Source organism: Heptranchias perlo, chromosome 9 (assembly GCF_035084215.1).
Source record: "Heptranchias perlo isolate sHepPer1 chromosome 9, sHepPer1.hap1, whole genome shotgun sequence".
In the NCBI taxonomy this organism is placed as follows: domain Eukaryota; kingdom Metazoa; phylum Chordata; class Chondrichthyes; order Hexanchiformes; family Hexanchidae; genus Heptranchias; species Heptranchias perlo.
In genome coordinates, this window is record NC_090333.1 from 5,531,266 (window position 1) to 5,554,740 (window position 23,475).

Genomic DNA, 23,475 nt, shown 5'->3' on the forward strand with positions numbered 1-23,475 from the left:
AAATTGCAAATTCCTGTGACATTTTATTTGTAATGTCCTATGATATGCAGAGTCAAATGTGGGACAATTGCTTTTCAAAGCCAAATGCTCCCTATTACCAGACTTTATCAGGTATGTACAATAAGACCATCTGGTTCAGGGTCTACCTGCCCGATATCAATGTGAATCTAAGACCCTCATTATTATTTTCCCCATTTAGGTTACTCCGCTTATATCAATCTGGGAATTGATTCCAGAAAGCTCGTGCTGGGAGTTCCATGGTATGGTTATGACTATACTTGCAGGCAGTTGTTTGAGGTAAGGTGTTGTCATTATCTGGCTTTCAGATATCCTAATTATTGAGAATTAACTTTAGTCAACCGTTGTCTTGTTGCTGTGCAAACTATCCCATTGATTCCCTTTTCTGAGGAAATTAATTGTTTGCATTGCACAAGAAATGAGAGTGAAGTCAGTTCACCTGAAACTCATCCCTCTGGTACATTATCTGTCCTATCAGGGCATCTAATTATATTTTGGAACAGCCCAGTATTTTTGCCTCTGTTCACTTGCTTGTCGACTATTTCAAAAACTTCTCTTTTTTACATAAAGAAGATTTTTGATATCTGTTCTATGTTTACTTTTCACTAATTTCCACATGCATCCATTGGCTGGGCTTACCTTACCCGTGCTATTCAACATTTTATTCCACTGAGGCCTCCCCTTAACTGCATTCTTCTCAGCTGTAAATCTTAAGCTTCTGCTAATCTTTTCTCAAAATTCACACCTTTACATATGGGATCACAGGAACATAGGAACAGGAGTAGGCCATTCAGCCCCTCGAGCCTGTTCCACCAATCGATCATGGCTAAACTGTATCTTAACTCCATTTACCCACCTTGGTTCTGTAACCCTTAATACCCTTACCGAACAAAAATCTATCAGTCTCAGCTTTGAAATTTTCAATTGACCGAGCCTCAACAGCTTTTTGAGATCCAGAGTTCCAGATTTCCACCACCCTTTGTGTGAAGAAGTGCTTCCTGACAACACCCCTGAATGGCCAAGCTCTAATTTTAAGGTTATGCCCCCTTGTTCTGGACTCTTTCAACAGAGGAATTACTTTCTCTCTATCGACCCTATCAACTGCTTTGATCATCTCAAACACATCAATTAGATCACCCCTTAATCTTCCACATTCAGTCTTGTTGCTGTCTATTTCAAGTTACAACCTTGTCCTTATCTATAAATGTACTATTTAATTTATATATTTCTGTGAGAGACCCTCCTCTCTATATTGTAAAGCTAATGTTTCTCCAATTGTCCCTCATAGCCTTTACACTTAGAGGTCAGTCATGCTGTTACTGCATTTTTGAAATTACCAAAGTAACTCTATTCACAAGCATTATTTTTTCATCCTTTCGTACTTTTCAGGGTGGTAGGTGTGTATTGGAAAAGATTGCTTCCCGAGGTGCCCCTTGCAGTGGTGTAGCTGGACGTCAGGTCCCATACAAAGAGATCGTACAGCATGTGCACAAATCAATTACTGGCAGATATTGGGATGATGAGCAGAAAGCCCCGTATTATATCTACATGGTAAGACTATCAATCAAAACACAATGGAGAGTTGTGCATTGTCCATTCTTTGTAGAATGCAAACATTGCAGTGTTTCATGATTCAATATTCTCTGTGTACAGGATTCAGCAAAGTTCAGAATGTACAGTTTATACAGTAGAAAATGTGTGTAGTTGGAGAATAGCCAATAGCGGGGGGGCGGGGGAGGGGATTCCCGGCCTCTGGGGCGATTCCCATGCTTTCTCTGTTAATTGAAATTGTCACATGAATCGCCGTCCCCCTTTTTTGACAACTGCTTCCTGTTCCATAAAACAATCATTTTACCTAGAAAGATCAGTTAAAGACTTTGAAGACCAAATATGATCTTCCTTACGTATTATTTAATGACAGCACCAATTTTATTGCCTTTTTTATCTTATCATTTTCATCTATGAGATGGTTAGACCATAATCTCACGCACAGAGTTAGTCAAACAATATTGTGAAAGAAGAAAATTGTGTCAGGAATAAAGAGCAGGACAATTCTTGCTGGGTAATATAACAAAGTAAATAAAGATAAAATGGGACACAGACCTCCCTCCCCCCAACACTGAGTTTCACATGTTGGCAACGGGGAGGGCAAGTGATTAACTAAGGACTACTAAATATATGTGCCAAGATTAGACTTGAGGGGAATTTTTTAACCGGTACCACAATTGTTTTATATTTACACAATCCCCACTTTCCTGGAGCAACACAACTAAAACACTTACTTTGAAAACAGTATTTTATTTTGTGAAATACATATTCACATAAAAATTCAAATTGCCTTTCAGGAATAGACAATTGTGAAGCACTCAGGAGGATTAAAAACTCAAATAGTTACAGTGTTTTGTAATATTACAATTTCAAAAATACAGTAGCAGTACACAGGACAATATTTGCAGGTCCGTTCAGCCCACCTTAATGGTGGAAAGTGATAATTAAAGTCGTCTAGGTTCAAAACGATAACCCAAGGCAAAATAAAATCATAAAAAAGACCATCAAGAATTAAGATGTGCCTAAAACAGACAACACACGTGTGCATGTCAGAATTGCATTATTACCCAACGGGAAAGTTAAATTGTTCCCTGAATTGTAAATATTTAGTGGCAAAAAGTTTTAGCCTGCACTTTCATCAAGCATTATGATAGTCAATACAGATTTGGCAAAATTAATACAGATTTGGCAAAATTAATACAGATTTGGCACATTTAATACGGATTAGGTGCATTTTGCAAACAATTTAAGATGCCTGAAGCGACCAGATCTTGTGGTACAAATCACACTCGTATATTTTCTTTTCATTGAATAGAAATTCATGAGTTAGATAACATGTTAAATCTGTTCCCTAGATCTGCGTTATGTTTGATTATCTAATGTTGGAAGCTAGCTCACTTTTTACTGAGTTTACTTGCACAACGAAATGATCACATGATGCTAAGATTGGATGGGTCAAGCTCGCCATTTTCCTCAGAAAGTGCAAAGAGCATTCCACATGTTTTCAGTTTGCATTACAGCGAGAGGATCATCACCGTAGTTCAGCATATTTCCATTCCACGTGCCTATGCCACCGAGTCTTAGTTCCTTCATGATCGCTGACTTCATTGAAATGCTCTGTGGATCGTCATACCAGACCTCATGAAATGTATTATTAACCTGACATAAAAAAAACAAAGAGAGTTACACAGATAGGAGCGAGGGGTTTGGGTCAATGCTCAGTTCGAGACACAGTGCTGAAAATCTTCAGCAGCACTGTTTAAATTACACCAAACTCATCCTTGCATTAAAAGACAAGCTCAGGTGGGCTGAGGAAAAGAAAGGTAAAGAGGTGGATTGTTCCAAACCTTAGTTGAAACGGATTGTGAAAAGCACTGCAACATTACATGAACTGTAAGTAATCTGTAAAGTGTCTTAGTACATTTACACATCACACCTGATTAGGAATCAAAATAGAAACTGATTTTAGAAAACTGATCCTTCATTGTGAACACAGAAACACGAATCTGAATAAATGTCAACTTTTTTTAATTCTTTAAATTACTTAAATTTTCAAAGTCAATGAAAATGTTATCCTTGAAATGACACTGTGGGATAGAGCACAAATGATTTAATAGGTTAATGAAGCCGTTAAAATAGCGCAAGACTTCACCTGATTGGATTAAGTGTTCGTCCGCTAACACCCCCACAGCTTAATTTCAAGTCAATTACATAATGACGTTCCTGCACTTACAGTAACTTATTGTGTGAAGCACTTTGGGATGATTTAGCACAATTTAGACAAAAGATAATGCACGATATAAATGCCATTCTTTGGGTTCTGTTAGATTGCAAGCCTGGATCAAACCTGCGAATAGTGTAGTCTGTCCTCGTGTAAACTGGTTCCACTGTGGCTTTCGCTATTCTGCACAAAGTCCCATCATGATGATCCTACAGAGGGTATAGCCACGGGCAAAGGCGATGGCATCGCTCCCAGAAAACATTCTACTGCTACCAGAAGGGCACTTTTACTTGGGAAGACCCAGTGGTCTCCCAGTCTTGAAGATCCAAAATATTTAGCTGTTGGGTGCCACTGGCAACGTTATAATGAGCTGATCGTTTTTATTATTCGTTCATGGGATGTAGGTGTCTTTGGCAAGGCCGACATTTATTGCCCATCCCTAATTGCCCTTGAGAAGGTGGTGGTGAGCCGTCTTCTTGAACCGCTGCAGTCCGTGTTGTGAACGTTCTCCCACAGTGCTGTTAGGAAGGGAGTTCCAGGATTTTGACCCAGCGACGATGAAGGAACGGCGATGTATTTCCAAGTCGGGATGGTGTGTGACTTGGAGAGGAACGTCCAGGTGGTGTTGTTCCCATGTGCCTGCTGCCCTTGTCCTTCTAGGCGGTAGAGGTCGCGCATTTGGGAGGTGCTGTCGAAGAAACCTTGGCGAGTTGCTGCAGTGCATCCTGTGGCTGGTACACACTGCAGCCACAGTGCGCCAGTGGTGAAGGAAGAGTATGTTTCGGGTGGTGGGTGGAGTGCCAATCAAGCGGGCTGCTTTGTCCTGGATGGTGTCAAGCTTCTTGAGTATTATTGGAACTGCACTCATCCAGGCAAGTGGAGAGTATTCCATCACACTCCTCACTTGTGCCTTGTAGATGGTGGAAAGGCTTTGGGGAGTCAGGAGGTGAGTCACTCACCACAGAATACCCAGCCTCTGACCTGCTCTTGTAGCCACAGTATTTATGTGGCTGGTCCAGTTGTCTTTTTGTTCAATGGTGACCCCCGGGATGTTGATGGTGGGGGATTCAGCAATGACAATGCCATTGAATGTCAAGGGGAGATGGTTAGACTCTCTCTTGTTGGAGATGGTCATTGCCTGGCACTTGTCTGGCGCGAATGTTACTTGCCACTTATCAGCCCAAGACTGGATGTTGTCTAAGTCTTGCTGCATGTGAGCACGGACTGCTTCATTATTTGAGGGGTTGCGAATGGAACTGAACACTGTGCAATCATCAGCGAACATCCCCATTTCTGACCTTATGATGGAGGGAAGGTTATTGATGAAGCAGCTGAAGATGGTTGGGCCTAGGACACTGCCCTGAGGAACTCCTGCAGCAATGTCCTGGGGCTGAGATGATTGGCCTCCAACAACCACTGCCATCTTCCTTTGTGCTAGGTATGACTCCAGCCAATGGAGAGTTTTCCCCCTGATTCCCATTGACTTCAATTTTACTGGTGCTCCTTGGTGCCACACTCGGTCAAATGCTGTCTTGATGTCAAGGGCAGTCACTCTCACCTCACCTCTAGAATTCAGCTCTTTTTTCCATATTTGGACCAAGGCTGTAATGAGGTCTGGAGCCGCGTGGTCCTGGCGGAACCCAAACTGAGCATCGGTGAGCAGGTTATTGGTGAGTAAGTACTGTTTGATAGCCATGTCGATGACACCTTCCATCACTTTGCTGATGATTGAGAGGAGACTGATGAGGCGGGAATTGGCCGGATTGGATTTGTCCTGCTTTTTGTGGACAGGGCATACCTGGGCAATTTTCCACATTGTCAGGTCGATGCCAGTGTTGTAGCTGTACAGGAACAGTTTGGCAAGAGGCGTGGCTAGTTCTGGAGCACAAGTCTTCAGTACTACAGCTGGGATGTTGTCGGGGCCCATAGCCTTTGTTGTATCCAGTGCACTCAGCCGTTTCTTGATATTACATGGAGTGAATCGAATTGGCTGAAGACTGGCTTCTGTGAGGGTGGGGACACTGGGAGGAGGCCGAGTTGGATCATCGAAGATGGTTGCAAATGCTTCAGCCTTGTCTTTTGCATACACATGCTGGACTCTGCCATCATTGAGGATGGGGATGTTTACAGAGCCTCCTCCTCCCGTTAGTTGTTTAATTGTCCGCCACCAATCTGTTTTAGAAATGTTGGTTGAGGGATAAATATCGGCCAGAAAACCAGGGAGAATTCCCCTGCTCTTCTTCGAATAGTGCCATGGAATCTTTTACGTCCACCTGAGAGGGCATGCATGACCTTGATTTAACGTCTCATCCAAAAGATGGCACCTCCGACAGTGCAGCGCTCCCTCAGTACTGCAATTTAGAAAAATCCACTTGGACAGCCCAGATGTCAATTCAGATGCAACAAGGCAAAAGATTATGGTGTTCAAGTGGGGGAAAGAATGATTTGGGGGAAAATAGCAAGAGATAGATGACTTGCAAGTCAGAATTAGCATGGGCCTCCAGAGAAAACTACATTACAAAATAAATAGGATAATCCAAGGTCTGATTTAACTCAATGTGGAACATTCAATCATTTCAAAATAATCTTTTCAAATTACTCAAAGGAACAAAATATTGCAATTGAAAGGTGAAAAACATGATCTAAACAACACAGTCTTTGACTGCAGTGCATCAAGTATCTCAGCAAGATTTGGCCAATGTCAATTAGACATGTGACTAGGTAGAATGCAGTAGGTTGAGAGTGTGTGGTATTTGCTACTGTGCAGTTTTCTTATGTACAGGGCACGCTACCGTCAATCTTTTGTGCTAAATTGATCACCAAATGGGAGACAGGGGCACACATTTCACGAACCAAACAATCGCTAATTTTCACAGGAGGGTCAATATGGGTTGTGTAAAGTGATCTATTTGAAAAGTCCACAGCTCATCTCATTTTTTGCAACTAGTCATACACAATGTTTTAACAAACGGAACTGTGTTTGGTGCTTTGCATGTCAACTCCCATTTTCTTGGCTATTCTCCAACTGCAGAAGTTATGCTCCAGCTATACAAAACCCTGGTTAGACCGCACCTGGAGTACTGTGAGCAGTTCTGGGCACCGCACCTTCGGAAGGACATATTGGCCTTGGAGGGAGTGCAGCGTAGGTTCACTAGAATGATACCTGGACTTCAAGGGTTAAGTTACGAGGAGAGATTACACAAATTGGGGTTGTATTCTCTGGAGTTTCGAAGATTAAGGGGTGATCTGATCGAAGTTTATAAGATATTAAGGGGAACGGATAGGGTGGATAGAGAGAAACTATTTCCACTGGTTGGGGATTCTAGGAGTAGGGGGCACAGTCTAAAAATTAGAGCCAGACCTTTCAGGAGCGAGATTAGAAAACATTTCAACACACAAAGGGTGGTAGAAGTTTGGAACTCACTTCCGCAAACGGCAATTGATACTAGCTCAATTGCTAAATTTAAATCTGAGATAGATAGCTTTTTGGCAACCAAAGGTATTAAGGGATATGGGCCAAAGGCAGGTATATGGATCTCGATCACAGATCAGCCATGATCTTATCAAATGGAGCAGCAGGCACGAGGGGCTGAATGGCCTACTCCTGTTCCTATGTTCCTATGTACACACATTTTCTACTGTATAAACTGTACATTCTGAACTTTGCTGAATCCTGTACACAGGGAATATTGAATCATGAAACACTGCAATGTTTGCATTCTACAAAGAATGGACAATGCACAACTCTCCATTGTGTTTTGATTGATAGTCTTACCATGTAGATATAATACGGGGCTTTCTGCTCATCATCCCAAGATCTGCCAGTAATTGATTTGTGCGCGTACTTTATGATCTCTTTGTATGGGACCTGATGTCCAGCTAAAAAACTGCAAGGGGCACCTCGGAAAGGAACCTTTTTCAATACACACCTACCAGCCTGAAAAGTACAAAAGGATGAAAATATAGTTACTTTGGTAACTTCAAAAATGCAGTAACAACATGACTGATCTCTAAGTGTAAAGGCTATGACGAGCAATTAGAGAGTTTTACAATTTAGGCAGGAGGGCCTCTCACTGAAATAAATAAATTAGTACATTTACAGATAAGGACAAGGTTGTAACTTCAAATAGACAGCAACAAGACTGAATGTAGAAGATTACAGAGTTATTTAATTGACGTGTTTAAGAAGATCAAAGCAGTTGACAGGGTAGATAGAGAGAAAGTAATTCCTCTGATGGGGGAGTCCAGAACAAGGGGGCATTATCTTAAAATTAGAGCTCGGCCGTTCAGGGGTGATCTCAGGAAGCACTTCTTCAAACAGAGGGCAGTGGAAATCTGGAACTCTCCCCCCCAAAAAGCAGTTGAGGCTCGGTCAATTGAAAATTTCAAAGCTGAGATGAATAGAATTTTGTTAGGTAAGGGTATTAAGGGTCACGGAACCAAGGCAGGTAAATGGAGTTAAGATACAGATCAGCCATGATTGAATTGAATGGCGGATCAGGCTTGAGGGGCTGAATGGCCGACTCCTGTTCCTGTGATCCCATGTGTAAAGGGATGAGTTTTGAGAGGAGACTAGAGAAACTTAAGATTTACAACCTAGAAGAATGGAGTTAAGGGGAGGCTTCAGTGGAATAAAATGTTAAATAGCACAGATAAGGTAAGCCCAGAGAGCAAGCACTGCAAACAAATAATTTCTCCAGAAAAGGGAATCAATGGGACATTTTGCACAGCAACAAGACAATCATAACATCATAGTATCATAGTAAGTAGAGCAAGGGAAGAGGTCATTCGGCCCATCATGCCTGTGCTGGCTCGTCACAAGAACTATCCAATTAGTCCCATTCCTCTGCTCTTTCCCCATCGCCCTGTAAATTTTTCCCCTCAAGTATTTATCCAATTCCCTTTTGAAAGTGAATATTAAATCTGCTTCCACCACCCTTTCAGGCAGTGCATTCCAGATCATAACAACTCGCTGCGTAAAAAAAGTTTCCCCATGTCACCTCTGGCTCTTTTGCAACGGTTTACAATAGTCTATTCTAAATAATTCGGATTACTGAAAGCCAGATAATGACAAAACCTTACCCCAAAAAACTGTGTGCAAGGATAGTCATAACCATACCATGGAACTCCCAACACGAGCTTTCTGGAATCAATACCCAGATTGATATAAGCGGAGTAACCTAAATGGGGAAAAAAAATAATGAGGGTCTTAGATTCACATTGATATCGGGCAGGTAGACCCTGAACCAGATGGTCTTATTGTACATACCTGATAAAGTCTGGTAATAGGGAGCATTTGCCTTTGCAAAGCAATCGTCCCACATTTGACTCTGCATATCATAGGACATCACAAATAAAAAGTCACAGGAATTTGCAATTCTCAAAAAGTCATAGCATCGGCCATCAATGCAGTCTGGAGACCAAGGCACGTTAAATGTGACCTAAGGGCCAAAGAGTAACAAGAAGAAGTTAGTTTCATCTCATACCTTATGTTGGATATCACTAGTAGTTGTATGGTTTTTATATGCACTCGCACATGGTCCATGGGAACTATGATTTTAACAGGTTAGGAGTTCGACAGTGTTCATGACTGTATAAAAAGGAACAGGATAAAGTTGGGGCAAATAGTGAGTTAGAATTAATAGGATCCTCGGTTATCAAATATTAATCAGGTTCAATTCCCCACTGCTCACTCACCTTCTTCCTCCAATTTTCCATCAATTTTCTCTCCTCCTCTCCAAAAGGCATTAAGTTGTGACCAAATTGTAGTCCCAAAAGGGCCAGCCACACTCCAATACCGAGTCAAAGTGGCCAAAGTTTTTTTTACGCGAGGCCAGATATTGAGTGCTGGTCTATTTGACCGTGGGGGGTGGGACAAACCCAATTGGTGGCCTTGCCCAACATCTGCACGGTCACACTTCCAGCAGGAGGTTTCCAGATAATAATCAGATGGTTCATTTGACCTTCCCCGACCCAGTGGCACTCGGGGTAAATTGTGCCCTCCAACATCCCAGCTGAAATCAGATAACTCAGCACGAACCAGGATTTGCATGGCTCATGTATTCACTGCCTTAACAACAAGGCGTTTGGGAGCCTAAGTTCAAGAGTTAAATCACTGCAATCTGAGTTACCTCGGTCTGTTATGTGCAAACTTCTCAACAGGAAAAGTCTGCTGGAACTATCACCCAATAAAAATGCAGCAAGTGATTTCTTTTTCTGCCTACTTAATGGTCCCTTTATTTCAAAGTAACTCATTGGATGTAAACCGTGGGACATTTCTGAAGGATGTTATAGGGCGCTATATTAAAACAAGTTTTTCTTCCCTCTGATCGAGTAAATAAGGAGAAAATGTTTCCAGTGGCAGAAGGGTCAGTGACCAGAGGACACAGATTTAAGGTAATTGGCAAATGAGACAGAGGTGAGATGAGGAGACATTTTTTTAACGCAGCGAGTTATGATGATCTGGAATGCACTGACTGAAAGTATGGTGGAAGCAGATTCAACAGTAAGACTCAAAAAGGAATTGGATAAATACTTGAAGGGGAAATACTGCTGGGCTATGGGGAAAGAGCAGGGGAATGGGACTAATTGGATAGCTCTTTCAAGGAGCCAGCACAGGCACGACTGGCCTCCTTCTGTGCTGTATCATTCTAAGAACCTGTGTAAAAATTACAGTTCGAACAATGCCGTCCCTGGAAACTGGGCTTCAAGTCACTTGTATCATTCTGGGCGACAAGTGATGCAGCATCAAGTTTGCTGTATATCCAGCTTCAGCTGATTCAATCTAAAATTTCTAACCTCAGCAATGGTCAAAGCAGCTTTGTAACAAGATGATGCACTGATAAATAGCAGCTAAAAATCATGATTTCAATTCACTTATCCAGAAAAATAGCAATGTTCCTTTATAATTAAGTAGAAACTAAATTGCTTATCCACATTTAATAAAAAAAATGGCTCCTTTACCTGAGACCCAGGTATTTCACGGTGGAACAATTGCACAGTTTCAACAACCAGTTGAGTTAGTGCATCATATTTTGGAGATTTAACTCCAATAGCTTCCACCAGATCCAAATTGATTCCATCCATAAATTGCCTTTTTGCCAACTGCACTTGATTATCAATCCAAGTTCTGCGGCTACCTCTGTTCAAAATGATATTTATTGGTATATCTGCTGGTGAAGGGAGAAGAAACAAGTTACATTTACAGAGCATCATTCACAGAACATTGTGTCCCAAGACACTTTACAGGGCAGAACTGCCAACATCAAGTTTAAAGTAGGAGAGGAAGATTTAGCTAGAACTTGCATTTATATAGTGCCTTTCACACATAAGAACATAAGAACATAAGAAATTGGAGCAGGAGTAGGCCAATCGGCCCCTCGAGCCTGCTCCGCCATTCAATAAGATCATGGCTGATCTGATCCCAACCACAAATCTAAAGAACACAAGAAGTCGGAGCAGGACCCGGCCACATAGCCCCTGGGCCCTCTCCGCCACCCACAGGGCATTGACCGATCCGAACTCAGCTTCATGTCCAATTTCCTGCCCGCTCCCCATAACCCCTAATTCCCTTTACTTCTAGGAAACTGTCTATTTCTGTTTTAAATTTATTTAATGATGTAGCTTCCACAGCTTCCTGGGGCAGCAAATTCCACAGACCTACCACCCTCTGAGTGAAGAAGTTTCTCCTCATCTCAGTTTTGAAAGAGCAGCCCCTTATTCTAAGATTATGCCCCCTAGTTCTAGTTTCACCCATCTTTGGGAACATCCTTACTGCATCCACCCGATCAAGACCCTTCACAATCTTATATGTTTCAATAAGATCGCCTCTCATTCTTCTGAACTCCAATGAGTAGAGTCCCAATCTACTCAACCTCTCCTCATATGTCCGCCCCCTCATCCCCGGGATTAACCGAGTGAACCTTCTTTGTACTGCCTCGAGAGCAAGTATGTCTTTTCTTAAGTATGGAGACCAAAACTGTATGCAGTATTCCAGGTGCGGTCTCACCAATACCTTATATAACTGCAGCAATACCTCCTTGTTTTTATATTCTATCCCCCTAGCAATAAAAGCCAACATTCCGTTGGCTTTCTTGATCACCTGCTGCACCTGCATACCAACTTTTTGATTTTCTTGCACTAGGACCCCCAGATCCCTTTGTACTGCAGTACTTTCCAGTCTCTCGCCATTAAGAAAATAACTTGCTGTCTGATTTTTCCTGCCAAAGTGCATAACCTCACATTTTCCAATATTATATTGCATCTGCCAAATCTCCGCCCACTCACCCAGCCTGTCTATATCCCCTTGCAGGTTTTTTATGTCCTCCTCACTCTCTACTTTCCCTCCCATCTTTGTATCATCTGCAAATTTTGATATGTTGCACTCGGTCCCCTCCTCCAAATCGTTAATATAGATTGTAAAGAGTTGGGGACCCAGCACCGACCCCTGTGGAACACCACTGGTTACTGGTTGCCAGTCCGAAAATGAACCATTTATCCCAACTCTCTGCTTCCTGTTTGATAACCAATCCTCCACCCATGCCAGAATATTACCCCCAATCCCGTGATTTTTTATCTTAAGTAATAATCTTTTATGTGGCACCTTGTCGAATGCCTTCTGGAAGTCTAAATACACTACGTCCACTGGTTCCCCTTTATCCACCCTATACGTTATATCCTCGAAGAACTCAAGCAAATTTGTCAGACATGACTTCCCCTTCATAAAGCCATGCTGACTTTGTCCTATTAAATTATGCTTATCTAAATGTTCCGTTACTGTCTCCTTAATAATAGACTCCAAAATTTTACCCACCACAGATGTTAAGCTAACTGGCCTATAATTTCCAGCCTTCTGCCTACTACCCTTTTTAAATAACGGTGTTACATTAGCAGTTTTCCAATCTGCCGGGACCTCTCCTGAGTCCAGGGAATTTTGGAAAACTATCACCAAAGCATCCACAATCCCTACTGCCACTTCCCTCAAGACCCTAGGATGGAAGCCATCAGGTCCAGGGGATTTATCCGCCTTGAGTCCCATTATTTTACTGAGTACCATCTCTTGAGTGATTTTAATCGTATTTAGCTCCTCCCCCCCGAGAGTCCCCTGTTTGTCCAGTGTTGGGATATTCTTAGTGTCCTCTACTGTAAAGACTGAAACAAAATATTTGTTCAGCATTTTTGCCATCTCCATGTTTCCCACCATTAATTTCCCGGTCTCATCCTCTAAGGGACCTATGTTTGCCTTAGCCACCCTTTTTCTTTTTATATAACTATAGAAACTCTTGCTATCTGTTTTTATATTTTTTGCTAATTTCTTTTCATAATCTAACTTCCCTTTCTTAATCAATCCTTTAGTTACTTTTTGCTGTCTTTTGAAGAATTCCCAATCTTCTATCCTCCCACTAAGTTTGGCTACCTTATATGTCCTTGTTTTTAGTCGGATACTATCCTTGATTTCTTTACTTAGCCACAGATGGCTGTCATTTCTTTTACACCCTTTTTTCCTCAGTGGAATATATTTATTTTGAAAGTTGTAAAATAACTCCCTAAATGAACACCACTGCTCATGTACCGTCTTACCCTTTAATCTATTTTCCCAGTCCACTTTAATCAATTCCGCTCTCATACCATCATAGTCTCCTTTATTCAAGCTCAGTACGCTTGTTTGAGAATCAACCTTCTCACCCTCTAATTGGATATGGAATTCAACCATGTTGTGGTCGCTCGTTCCAAGGGGATCCTTAACTAGGACATTATTAATTAATCCTGACTCATTACACAGGACCAGGTCCAAGGTTGCCTGCCCCCTTGTAGGATCAGTTACATACTGCTCAAGAAATCCATCCCTGATGCACTCAATGAACTCGTCCTCAAGGCTGCTCTGCCCAATTTGATTTGTCCAGTTAATATGATAATTAAAATCCCCCATAATTATGGCTGTTCCCTTATTACATGCCCCGACTATCTCCTGATTAATACTTCTTCCAGCAGAGTTGCAACTATTAGGAGGCCTATATACTACGCCCACTAATGTTTTTTTTCCCTTATTATTCCTTATCTCCACCCAAACTGTTTCATTATCTTGATGCTTTGTCCCAATATCATTTCTCTGTATTACAGTGATTCCTTCCTTTATTAACATAGCCACCCCACCTCCCCTTCCTTCCTGCCTGTCCTTCCTGATTGTTAAATACCCTGGCATATTTAATTCCCAGTCGTTGTCACCCTGCAGCCATGTTTCTGTAATGGCCACAAGATCATACCCATACGTAGTTATTTGTGCCGTTAACTCGTCCATTTTATTACGAATGCTACGTGCATTCAGATAAAGAACTTTCAAATCTGTTTTGTGACGCTTAGTTCCTGCTTTTTCCTTTTTTAACACTTTACCTATTACTCCATACCTTCTGTCCCTTCCTGTTACGCTTTCCTCTCTCTCCCTGCTCAGGTTCCCAACCCCCTGCCACTTTAGTTTAAACCCTCCCCAACAGCACTAGCAAACACTCCTCCTTGGACAGCGGTCCCGGCCCTGCCCAGGTGCAGACCGTCCGGTTTGTACTGGTCCCACCTCCCCCAGAACCGTTTCCAGTGTCCCAGGAATTTGAATCCCTCCCCCTTGCACCATTCCTCTAGCCACGTATTCATTTGAAATATCCTCCTATTTCTACTCTGACTAGCACGTGGCACTGGCAGCAATCCTGAGATTACTACCTTTGAGGTCCTATTTTTTAATTTACCTCCTAACTCCCTATATTCTGCTTTTAGGACCTCATCCCCTTTTTTACCTATATCGTTGGTGCCTATGTGCACCACGACAGCTGGCTGTTCGCCCTCCCCCTCCAAAATGTTCTGTAGCCGCTCCGAGACATCCTTGATCCTTGCACCAGGGAGGCAACACACCATCCTGGAGTCTCGGTTGCGGCCGCAGAAACGCCTGTCTATTCCCCTTACAATTGAGTCCCCTATCACTATAGCTCTGCCACTCTTTTTCCTCCCAGCCTGTGCAGCAGAGCTACCCGTGGTGCCAGGAAGTTGGCTGCTGCTGCCTTCCCCTGATAAGTCATCCCCCCCAACAGCATCCAAAGTGGCATATCTGTTTGAGAGGGGGATGGACACAGGGGACCCCTGCACTACCTGCCTGCATCTCTTACTCTTCCTGGTGGTCACCCATTCACTTCCTGCCTGTATACCCTTCACCTGCGGTGTGACCAACTCGCTAAACGTGCTATCCACGAGTTTCTCTGCATCGCGGATGCTCCACAGTGAGTCCACCCGCAGCTCCAGCTCCGAGATACGATCGGTCAGTAGCTGCAGGTGGACACACTTCCCGCACACATGGTCGGCAGGGACACTGGTAGTGTCCATGACTTCCCACATCTTGCAGGAGGAGCATATCACGGGTGCGAGGTCTGCTGCCATGACTTGCCTTAGCTGAGTTACCCCTTTTAAATTACGTTGAAATTAGAAAATGTTAACTATACTAGGGACCTAGGTTCACAAGATGTCCTTAAATGCTTCATAGCCAATTAATTATTTTGGAAGCTTAATCACTGTTGCTTCATAAGCAGATGTGGTAGTTAATTTGTGCCCAGCAAGGCCCCACAAATAGGAAATTAGATAAATGGCCAGTTAATCTGTTTTGGTGATGGAGGTTGAGGGATGAATGTTGTCCAAGACACCAGGAGAACTCCCTGTTCTTTGAATTGTGCCAACAGGGTCTTTTACATCCACCTGAACAGACAGGTGGAGCCTTTGTTTAAGGTCTCATCTGAAACACAGCACCTCTGGCAATGCAGCATTCCCTCAGTACTGCACTTATGTGTTAAGTCCTGGAGTAAACATAAAGTCTTCGCACCCAGAGGCCAAGCTGACACTTAAGGGAGGTGACCAAAGGCATAGTCAAATAGGTAGGTTTTGATGAGGCTTTAAACGATAGCAAGACAAAGAGGTTGAAGAAGAAGAATCTGGAGTTCAAGACAGTAACAGCTGAAGGTTCTGCCATTGATGGTGGAAGAGGAGAAATCTCAGTCGCCCAGAGTCGGAAGAATGGAGCGTGTGTGCTGGGCTCTGGACACAATTGGGTCGAGCTTTCATTAAACTGCATTCTTCATTCTAAATCCTGGCATCAGTGGCAGACTGCTGCTGTGCCAGGGAATAAAAGTTCTACCTATCTATTTATAGTTTATTAAAAACAGTATGTCCTGTCATCTTTCTATTCAAAATTGCGATGTCAACAGTGTCTTTTGTTTTTCTATTTTAATTGTGTTCCCATCCAGTGACGCCCGTCCTGTCTCCTTTATAATTGGATTTTGCCCATAATGTGGCCTGTGGTGATGCAGTTCCACACTACGGCCACCAAGTGATGGTGTGGAACAGATTTCTCAACCTGCAGCTGAAACTGTTTTTCATGGACCATGTTTTTCCTCAGTAACTGCAATATTTAATTTATAAAATAAGAGTTTCTAAAATAAAATACAAATTCAAAAATGACATTTCACAATTACATGTTTATTTTTATTCACCCAGTTTTCTCGAGTGTCTTTTATTGTCTTTGCTTGAAGTAAAGACATGAAAGACAAGTGAAGTTTTTATTTGAAGACCTCAGCCTGTCTCCAAAGCTTGGGCTGTGACTGGACATTTTTGCCCCACGACAGTTAAGAGAGAGCTTTTAATCACATTCTCTGTACATTCTCAGCATGTACAGTTTGCAGAATTTCCCAGCATGCAATATTGAGAAACTGCGTGACCTCCAGCCCATTATTTTTTGTCCATTAATTGCAACAGGAAAAACATTTACAAAGAATTACATCGAATTGACTGCTCAGATAAAGGCCAGGTGTTTATGCTCCGCATGAGCCTCCTACCACTCTATTTATTTTATCTCAGCTTGCCGATAGATCCTTCTATTCCTTTCTCCCTCATGGACTTATGGAGCTTCTCCTGAAATGCATCTATGCTATTCGCATCAACCACTCCATGTGGGAGCGAGTTTCACTTACTCTCTGAGCAAGAATGTTTTTCCTGAATATCTTATTGGATTTATTAGTGAGTTTCTTATATTTATAGCCCCTTCCCCACAAGTGGAAACATCTTCTCTACTTCTACCCGATCGAACCCATTCATAATTTTGAAGACCTCTATCAAGTCACCTCTCAGCCTTCTCTTTTCCAGAGAAAAGAGCCCCAGCCTGTTCAGTCTGGTGTCATCCTTGTAAATCTTTTTTGCACTTTCTTCAGACCTTCGATATCATTTTTTGTAGTATGGAGACCAGAGTTGTGCACAGTACTCGAAGTGTGATCTAACCAAGGTTCTATATATGTTTAAAATAACTTCTCTGCTGTGAATTATATTCTTCTAGAAATGAACCTCAGTGATTTGTTTGCACTTTTTATGGCTTTGTTTACCAAGCATTTCTGCTTAAATGCTCCAGGCAAGTACAGAAGATCGGAATAGGGCGACAATGAGGGAAGCAGTTTTTTGGGCACCTAACTTGCAGGAACATGTGAGGGGTGAGGGCCTGATGGTTCCCAAGAAGTCAATAGCAGTTTGGGTCCCATTCCATTAGACTCCCCTCCTCCCCAACAAGACATGTTCGACCCTGCATTCCCTCATCTCCCCAATACTGCCAGATCCCAGCAATCCCTGACCATCTCCTGAGTCCTTGCTGGATCCCACAATCTCCCTCCTCAGAATTCTCCCCCTCCCCCATTCCTAGATCAGAAGACTCCCGCTCAGTGCTCACGAACCCAGCAAGTTTGGGAGGTGAAAAGTAGAATAAAAATACATCACCAGTCAATCTCCCATGGCAATGGACAAAGAGAGTCCAGACTTGTGTAGTATTCAGACGAAACAGGATTAGAGTGTGGGGGATAATTCAACCAGGGTGTTCAGATGTAACTCAGTCCCCATTGTGAAATCATAACTTTTCATATAATACTTTGATCTTTTATTATTTTAGAGTGAAATGGCAATTTAAGCTGGAAGATGTGAAGGAGAGGTGCTACAGTGCCACCTCGGGTGGGACAACATAACTACAGTGCAACAAGTTTACGGAGACAGTTCCCATTATAAATGTGAACAGAGGAATTTATAAATGGAAAAAGTTGCCACAAAAGTGTGAAAAACTTGACAACAGAAAGTAAGGTTTTGTAGACAGGAGGTGTGTGTGGATGTAAGATTTTAATATATTATAGATGGAATGTAGAATAATTTGCTCGAGTTGTACAGGAGCTGTAGAGGAATTTCAGCACTGTGAGGTAGCAAGTCAAGGCTGTGCACTGAATGTCCTTTTATGTGGTTCTCAATCATAAAGCTTGCATTGGAAGACAGAAGGACATTTGTATCTTCTGTGATAAAATTAGTTACCTTTCAGGACAACTCGAACCTTTTTCGCATGAGCATGACACAAAAGCTCAGGGTTATTGGATCCAACTTTTGCAATCGTCGTGACCTTAGACCAGTCATAATACTTCCAATCCGTTCCTCCAACATCAAAGACAAAGACCTAGTACAAAATAAAGCAGTCAATTGCAGTAATGAAGGGCAGAAAACTGCCATCTAAAAGTTTATATTTTTCCTAACAATGGCCCAGATTTTGCTGTCAAAATAATGGTGAGGGTAATAATGCTCGCCGTTGTTTATGCGTTAAACGTACAGCAAATTCAGGTGTGGGGCAGATGCACGGCTAAACTCAAACATCCAAAGGTTGCTGTCCGAGTTGGGCTACTCCGCTGTTAGCTTTGTGAAAGCTCCATCTCGCTGCCTGGCTCACCATTGAAATACATTGAATGGTGTGAAGTTGTGTATTTGCGTGGTAGATACAAAGGTAAGTGGTAGATGCAAGGTAAGTCCTGTCTATTCCAGTCTCAGAACCCTTTTAATGATGGGATAAGTGTTAATTATTGCCAATCAAGATCTCTGGCACTGAAAATTAACTATAACAAGTGCGGAGTCTCATTCCATAGGGTTTTAATTGTTGGCGATTTAAAAATGTCAAATTTAAAATTAAAACTTTTTTTTACTCCTCTTTTCTGTTTATTTTTCTCTTTCTCAAACTCCAATCTTTCTATTCCTCTCTTTATTTCTCTTTCTGTACCTGATTTGACATTGAATTCACCCTCTCTAATTTACACTTCCTTCTCAGTCCTTGTGCTGTTAATTTCCCAATCCTTCAATCTCAGTTGCTTGCTCTCTTCACTCACATCCCAGATGCCCTGTTTCACTTGCTGCCCCGTTATCAGTTCGCACTTTCAGTAACTTGCCACACAAAAACGCTGTTAGACGCCCTGTTACAGCAAAATTTGACCCATTATCATTTCCCCAGGTTACGGGGTAAGGAACGGCTGGTGAACTGCTTCTCAGGTTACCACCAATGTCGATCTAAATGCAGCCACCAGAAAAAAAGAATATGCTAAAGAGGAACAACCTCTCAGAACTTCCATCTCCACAATAGTGCAGGTGAGAGGAACTGAACAACATGAGGAAAAGGAGCTCACATCCCAATACTCCATTCCAAGTGTTGGTGCTCAATACACTTCAAAGGACAACTTAAACTGAACAAACTCTTTTTACAAGGGACTTTAGAGTTACAGTTTAAACACTTTCCATTTAAGGTACCTGGTGTCAAATCAAGCATTTCTACCATGCTATTTGTGGGATCTTGCTCTGCACATGTTGCTGCTGTGTTTGCCAACAACACTTCAAAAAGTAATTCATTTCATGTGAAGTTCTTTGGGACATCCTGAGGACATGAGGTGCTCCATAAATTCAAGTTTATTCATTCTTGGAACCAACACAGAGGAGACTTTTATCCCACCCATCTGTCAGAAGAATGTTTTGTTTGTGGGAAGGTGGGGGAAGTGGGATAAAAGCAGAATGAACACATCGAGCCTGCAGGTTATATTGGTGGTGCTCTTGTTGCTGCCACACTGCCCACTTAGAAACATTGCTCTGAAGTAAATACTGACCTCATCAATACAGTCAGCAGTTACAGAGTCATTTTGCAACCAATGTTTTTTTTTAAAGGTCTGTTACGTTGTATTCAGTTTAATCGTGGCCAAGGTCCCAGTTTTACAATGAGTGAAAAAGTCAAATGTCATTTTTATTACATGGGATTCCAGGATTTTTAACTGGTGTTTTGGGGATCAATATTCTGTGAAAACCACAAACTGGTGACCTTAACCATGGTATTAGACAGACACACTGCAGGAGTTAGATCACACATCATTTCAGACTCTACAGATTGAGGAAATAGGGGTACATTATGTGGTTATGTTATTGGACTGGTAATCCAGAGGCCGAGACTAATAATCTTGAGAGTCATGAGTTCAAATCCCACCATGGCAGCTGGTGAATTTAAATTCAATTAATTAAATAAAATCGAGAATCAAAAAAGCAGTGTCAGTAATGGTGGCCATGAAACTACTGGATTGTCGACAGTATTGGGAGGAGTGACCACCGCACAGTCCTTGTGGAGACGAAGTCCCGTCTTCACACTGAGGACACCATCCAATGTGCTGTGTGGCACGACCACCGTGCGAAATGGGATGGGTTGAGAACAGATCTAGCAGCTCAAAACTGGGCATCCATGAATCGTTGTGGGCCATCAGCAGCAGCAAAATTGTATTCCATCACAATCTGTAAACTCATGGCCCGGCATATTCCTCACTCTACCATTACCAACAAGCCAGGGGATCAATCCTGGTTCAATGAGGAGTGTAGAAGAGCATGCCAGGAGCATCACCAGGCGGACCTAAAAATGAGGTGCCAACCTAGTGAAGCGACAACACAGGACTACATGCATGTTAAACAGTGGAAGCAACATGCTATAGACAGAGCTAAGCGATTCCACAACCAACGGATCAGATCAAAGCTCTGCAGTCCTGCCACATTCAGTCATGAATGGTGGTGAAAAATGAAACAACTAACTGAGAAGGAGGCTCCGTGAACATCCCCATCCTCAATGATGGTGAGTGCAAAAGACAAGGCTGAAGCGTTTGCAAACATCTTCATCCAGAAGTGCGGAGTGGATGATCCATCTTGGCCTCCTCCCAAGATCCCCACCATCACAGAAACCAGTCTTCAGCCAATTTGATTCACTCCATGTATCAAGAAATGGCTGAGTGGACTGGATACAGCAAAGTCTATGGGCCCCAATAACGCCCTGGCTGTAGTGCTGAAGTCTTGTGCTCCAGAACTAGCCGCGTCTCTAGCTAAGCTGTTCCAGTAGAGCTACAACACTGGTATCTACCCGACATTGTGGTAAATTGCCCAGGTACACCCTGTCCACAAAAAGCAGGATAAATCCAATCCGGCCAATTACTGACCCATCAGTCTCCTCTCAATCATCAGCAAAATGATGGAAGGTGTCGTCGACAGTACTATCAAGCAGCACTTACTCACCAATAGCCTGCTCACCGATGGTCAGTTTGGGTTCCGCCAGGACCACTCAGCTCCAATCTCATTACAGCCTTGGTCCAATCATGGACAAAAGAGCAGAATTCCAGAGGTGAGTTAAGAACCCTTGACATCAAGGCAGCTTTTAACCAAATGTGGCACGAAGGAGCCAGAGTAAAATTGAAGTCAATGGGAATCAGGACGAAAACTCTCCAGTGGCTGGAGTCATATCTGGCACAAAGGAAGATGGTAGTGGTTGTTGGAGGCCAATCATCTCAGCCCCAGGTCACTGCTGCAGGAGTTCCTCAGGGCAGTGTCCTCGGCCCAACCATCTTCAGCTGCTTCATCAATGACCTTCCCTCCATCTTAAGGTCAGAAATGGGGATGTTCACTGATGTTTGCACAGTGTTCAGTTCCATTCGCAAATCCTCAGATAATGAATTAGCCCGTGCCCGCATGCAGCAAGACCTGCACAACATCCTGTCTTGGGCTGATAAGTGGCAATTAACATTCGTGCCAGACAAATGCTAGGCAATGACCATCTCCAACGAGAGAGAGTCGAACCACCTCCCCTTGACATTCAACGGCATTACCATCGCCGAATCCCCCACCATCAACATCCTGGGGGTCACCTTTGACCAGAAACTTAACTGGAGCAGCCACATAAATACTGTGGCTACAAGAGCAGGTCAGAGGCTGGGTATTCTGTGGCGAGTGACTCACCTCCTGACTCCCCAAAGCTTTCCACCATCAACAAGGCACAAGTCAGGAGTGTGATGGAATACTCTCCACTTGCCTGGATGAGTGCAGCTACAACAACACTCAAGGAGCTCGACACCATCCAGGACAAAGCAGCCCGCTTGATTGGCACCCCATCCACCACCCTAAACATTCACTCCCTTCACCACCAGCGCACAGTGGCTGCAGTGTGTACCATCCACAGGATGCACTGCAGCAACTCGCCAAGGCTTCTTCGACAGCACCTCCCAAACCCACGCCCTCGATCACCTAGAAGGACAAGGACAGCAGGCACATGGGAACAACACCAGCTGCACGTTCCCCTCCAAGTCACACACCATCCCGACTTGGAAATATATCGCCGTTTCTTCATCGTCGCTGGGTCAAAATCCTGGAACTCCCTTCCTAACAGCACTGTGGGAGAACCGTCACCACACGGACTGCAGCGGTTCAAGAAGGCGGCTCACCACCACCTTCTTAATGGCAATTAGAGATAGGCAATAAATGCCGGCCTCGCCAGCGACGCCCACATCCCATGAACGAATTAAAAAAAAGAAATAATTTAATAAACACATTTTACCGATGCTGCACTTGTTAAAATATCTTTGCACTGCTCAATACTATGGATGGTCCTATTTTATCCAGGCTGTAACTGTATCAACATTAACACTTTAACATATGTATTATAGTGTGATACTCTTTGCACTTCAACAATAATATGACCTGCCCCCCTCCTTCTCTCCCAATAGCTCCACCCGTCTCTGACCCCGACCCACACCCCTCAGACTGTTCCTGTTACTTGGGCCATGTCAATGACCCCTCTCCAGCCTGTCTCGCACCCGTGTCCCAGGCTGGAGCTCTCTGTTCCACCATTCCACCCCTGCCCAACCTGTGCTCCCTCCAGCCCAATCCAGCCAATGCCCCCAACTCAACTCAGCCCAGCCCGTGCCTCTTAAATTCACCTCATACCCTGGACGCCTTTTGCTCGGATACTTTAACGACCTACACCCCCTGGGGTAAAGAGGCCCGACCCCCGACACACACTTCCCTGTGGCACCCTGGCCCCGGAAACCGACCACCGGGACACCCACCTCGAACTCATGCTCCACAGTCACGGGTGAGCACAGAGCCCGATCCGAACATGGACATCCGGTCCCGGAGCCGCAGCAGACCCACAGCACGAGCACGACCAGGGCCTGCGCCAATTCCAAACTCCAGCGCATCCTCTCCGCCTGAGCTCTGCCCGATATGAAGATCCACCAGACCCAGCAAGATCATTTATTTATATCCACCCGGATGTGACTGATGATGACACCTCCTGAGTCTCTCTCTCTCTCTCTCTGTGTTGGTGGATGTGGCAATAGTGAAATGTTGACACAATCTTCATACTCTGAAATGCAACATTTAAAGGGACATTCCCTTCTCCCACTTCCTCCAAGTCTTGGGCAACATTCATCCCCAACACCAACGAGAGTAACTAAAAAAGGAAAAAAAAGAACTTGCATTCCTATAGCGCCTTTCTTGACCTCAGTCCATCCCAAACTGCTTCATTCCTC

The 23,475-nt window shown here is 43.3% G+C and overlaps 1 protein-coding gene across 1 annotated transcript; it reads right to left on the reverse strand.

The window, feature by feature from the left end:
- Window positions 1–3,025: 3,025 nt before the first annotated feature.
- On the reverse strand, window positions 3,026–23,142 carry LOC137324942 (di-N-acetylchitobiase-like). The gene is made up of 8 exons (XM_067989633.1): window positions 23,011–23,142; window positions 18,152–18,290; window positions 14,654–14,656; window positions 10,751–10,956; window positions 9,057–9,228; window positions 8,865–8,967; window positions 7,563–7,716; window positions 3,026–3,225 (listed from the first exon to the last, which is right to left on the reverse strand). The coding sequence occupies exons 1-8, from the start codon at window positions 23,140–23,142 to the stop codon at window positions 3,040–3,042; spliced, it is 1,095 nt and encodes a 364-aa protein (XP_067845734.1). The 3' UTR covers window positions 3,026–3,039.
- Between the last annotated feature and the right edge of the window lie 333 nt (window positions 23,143–23,475).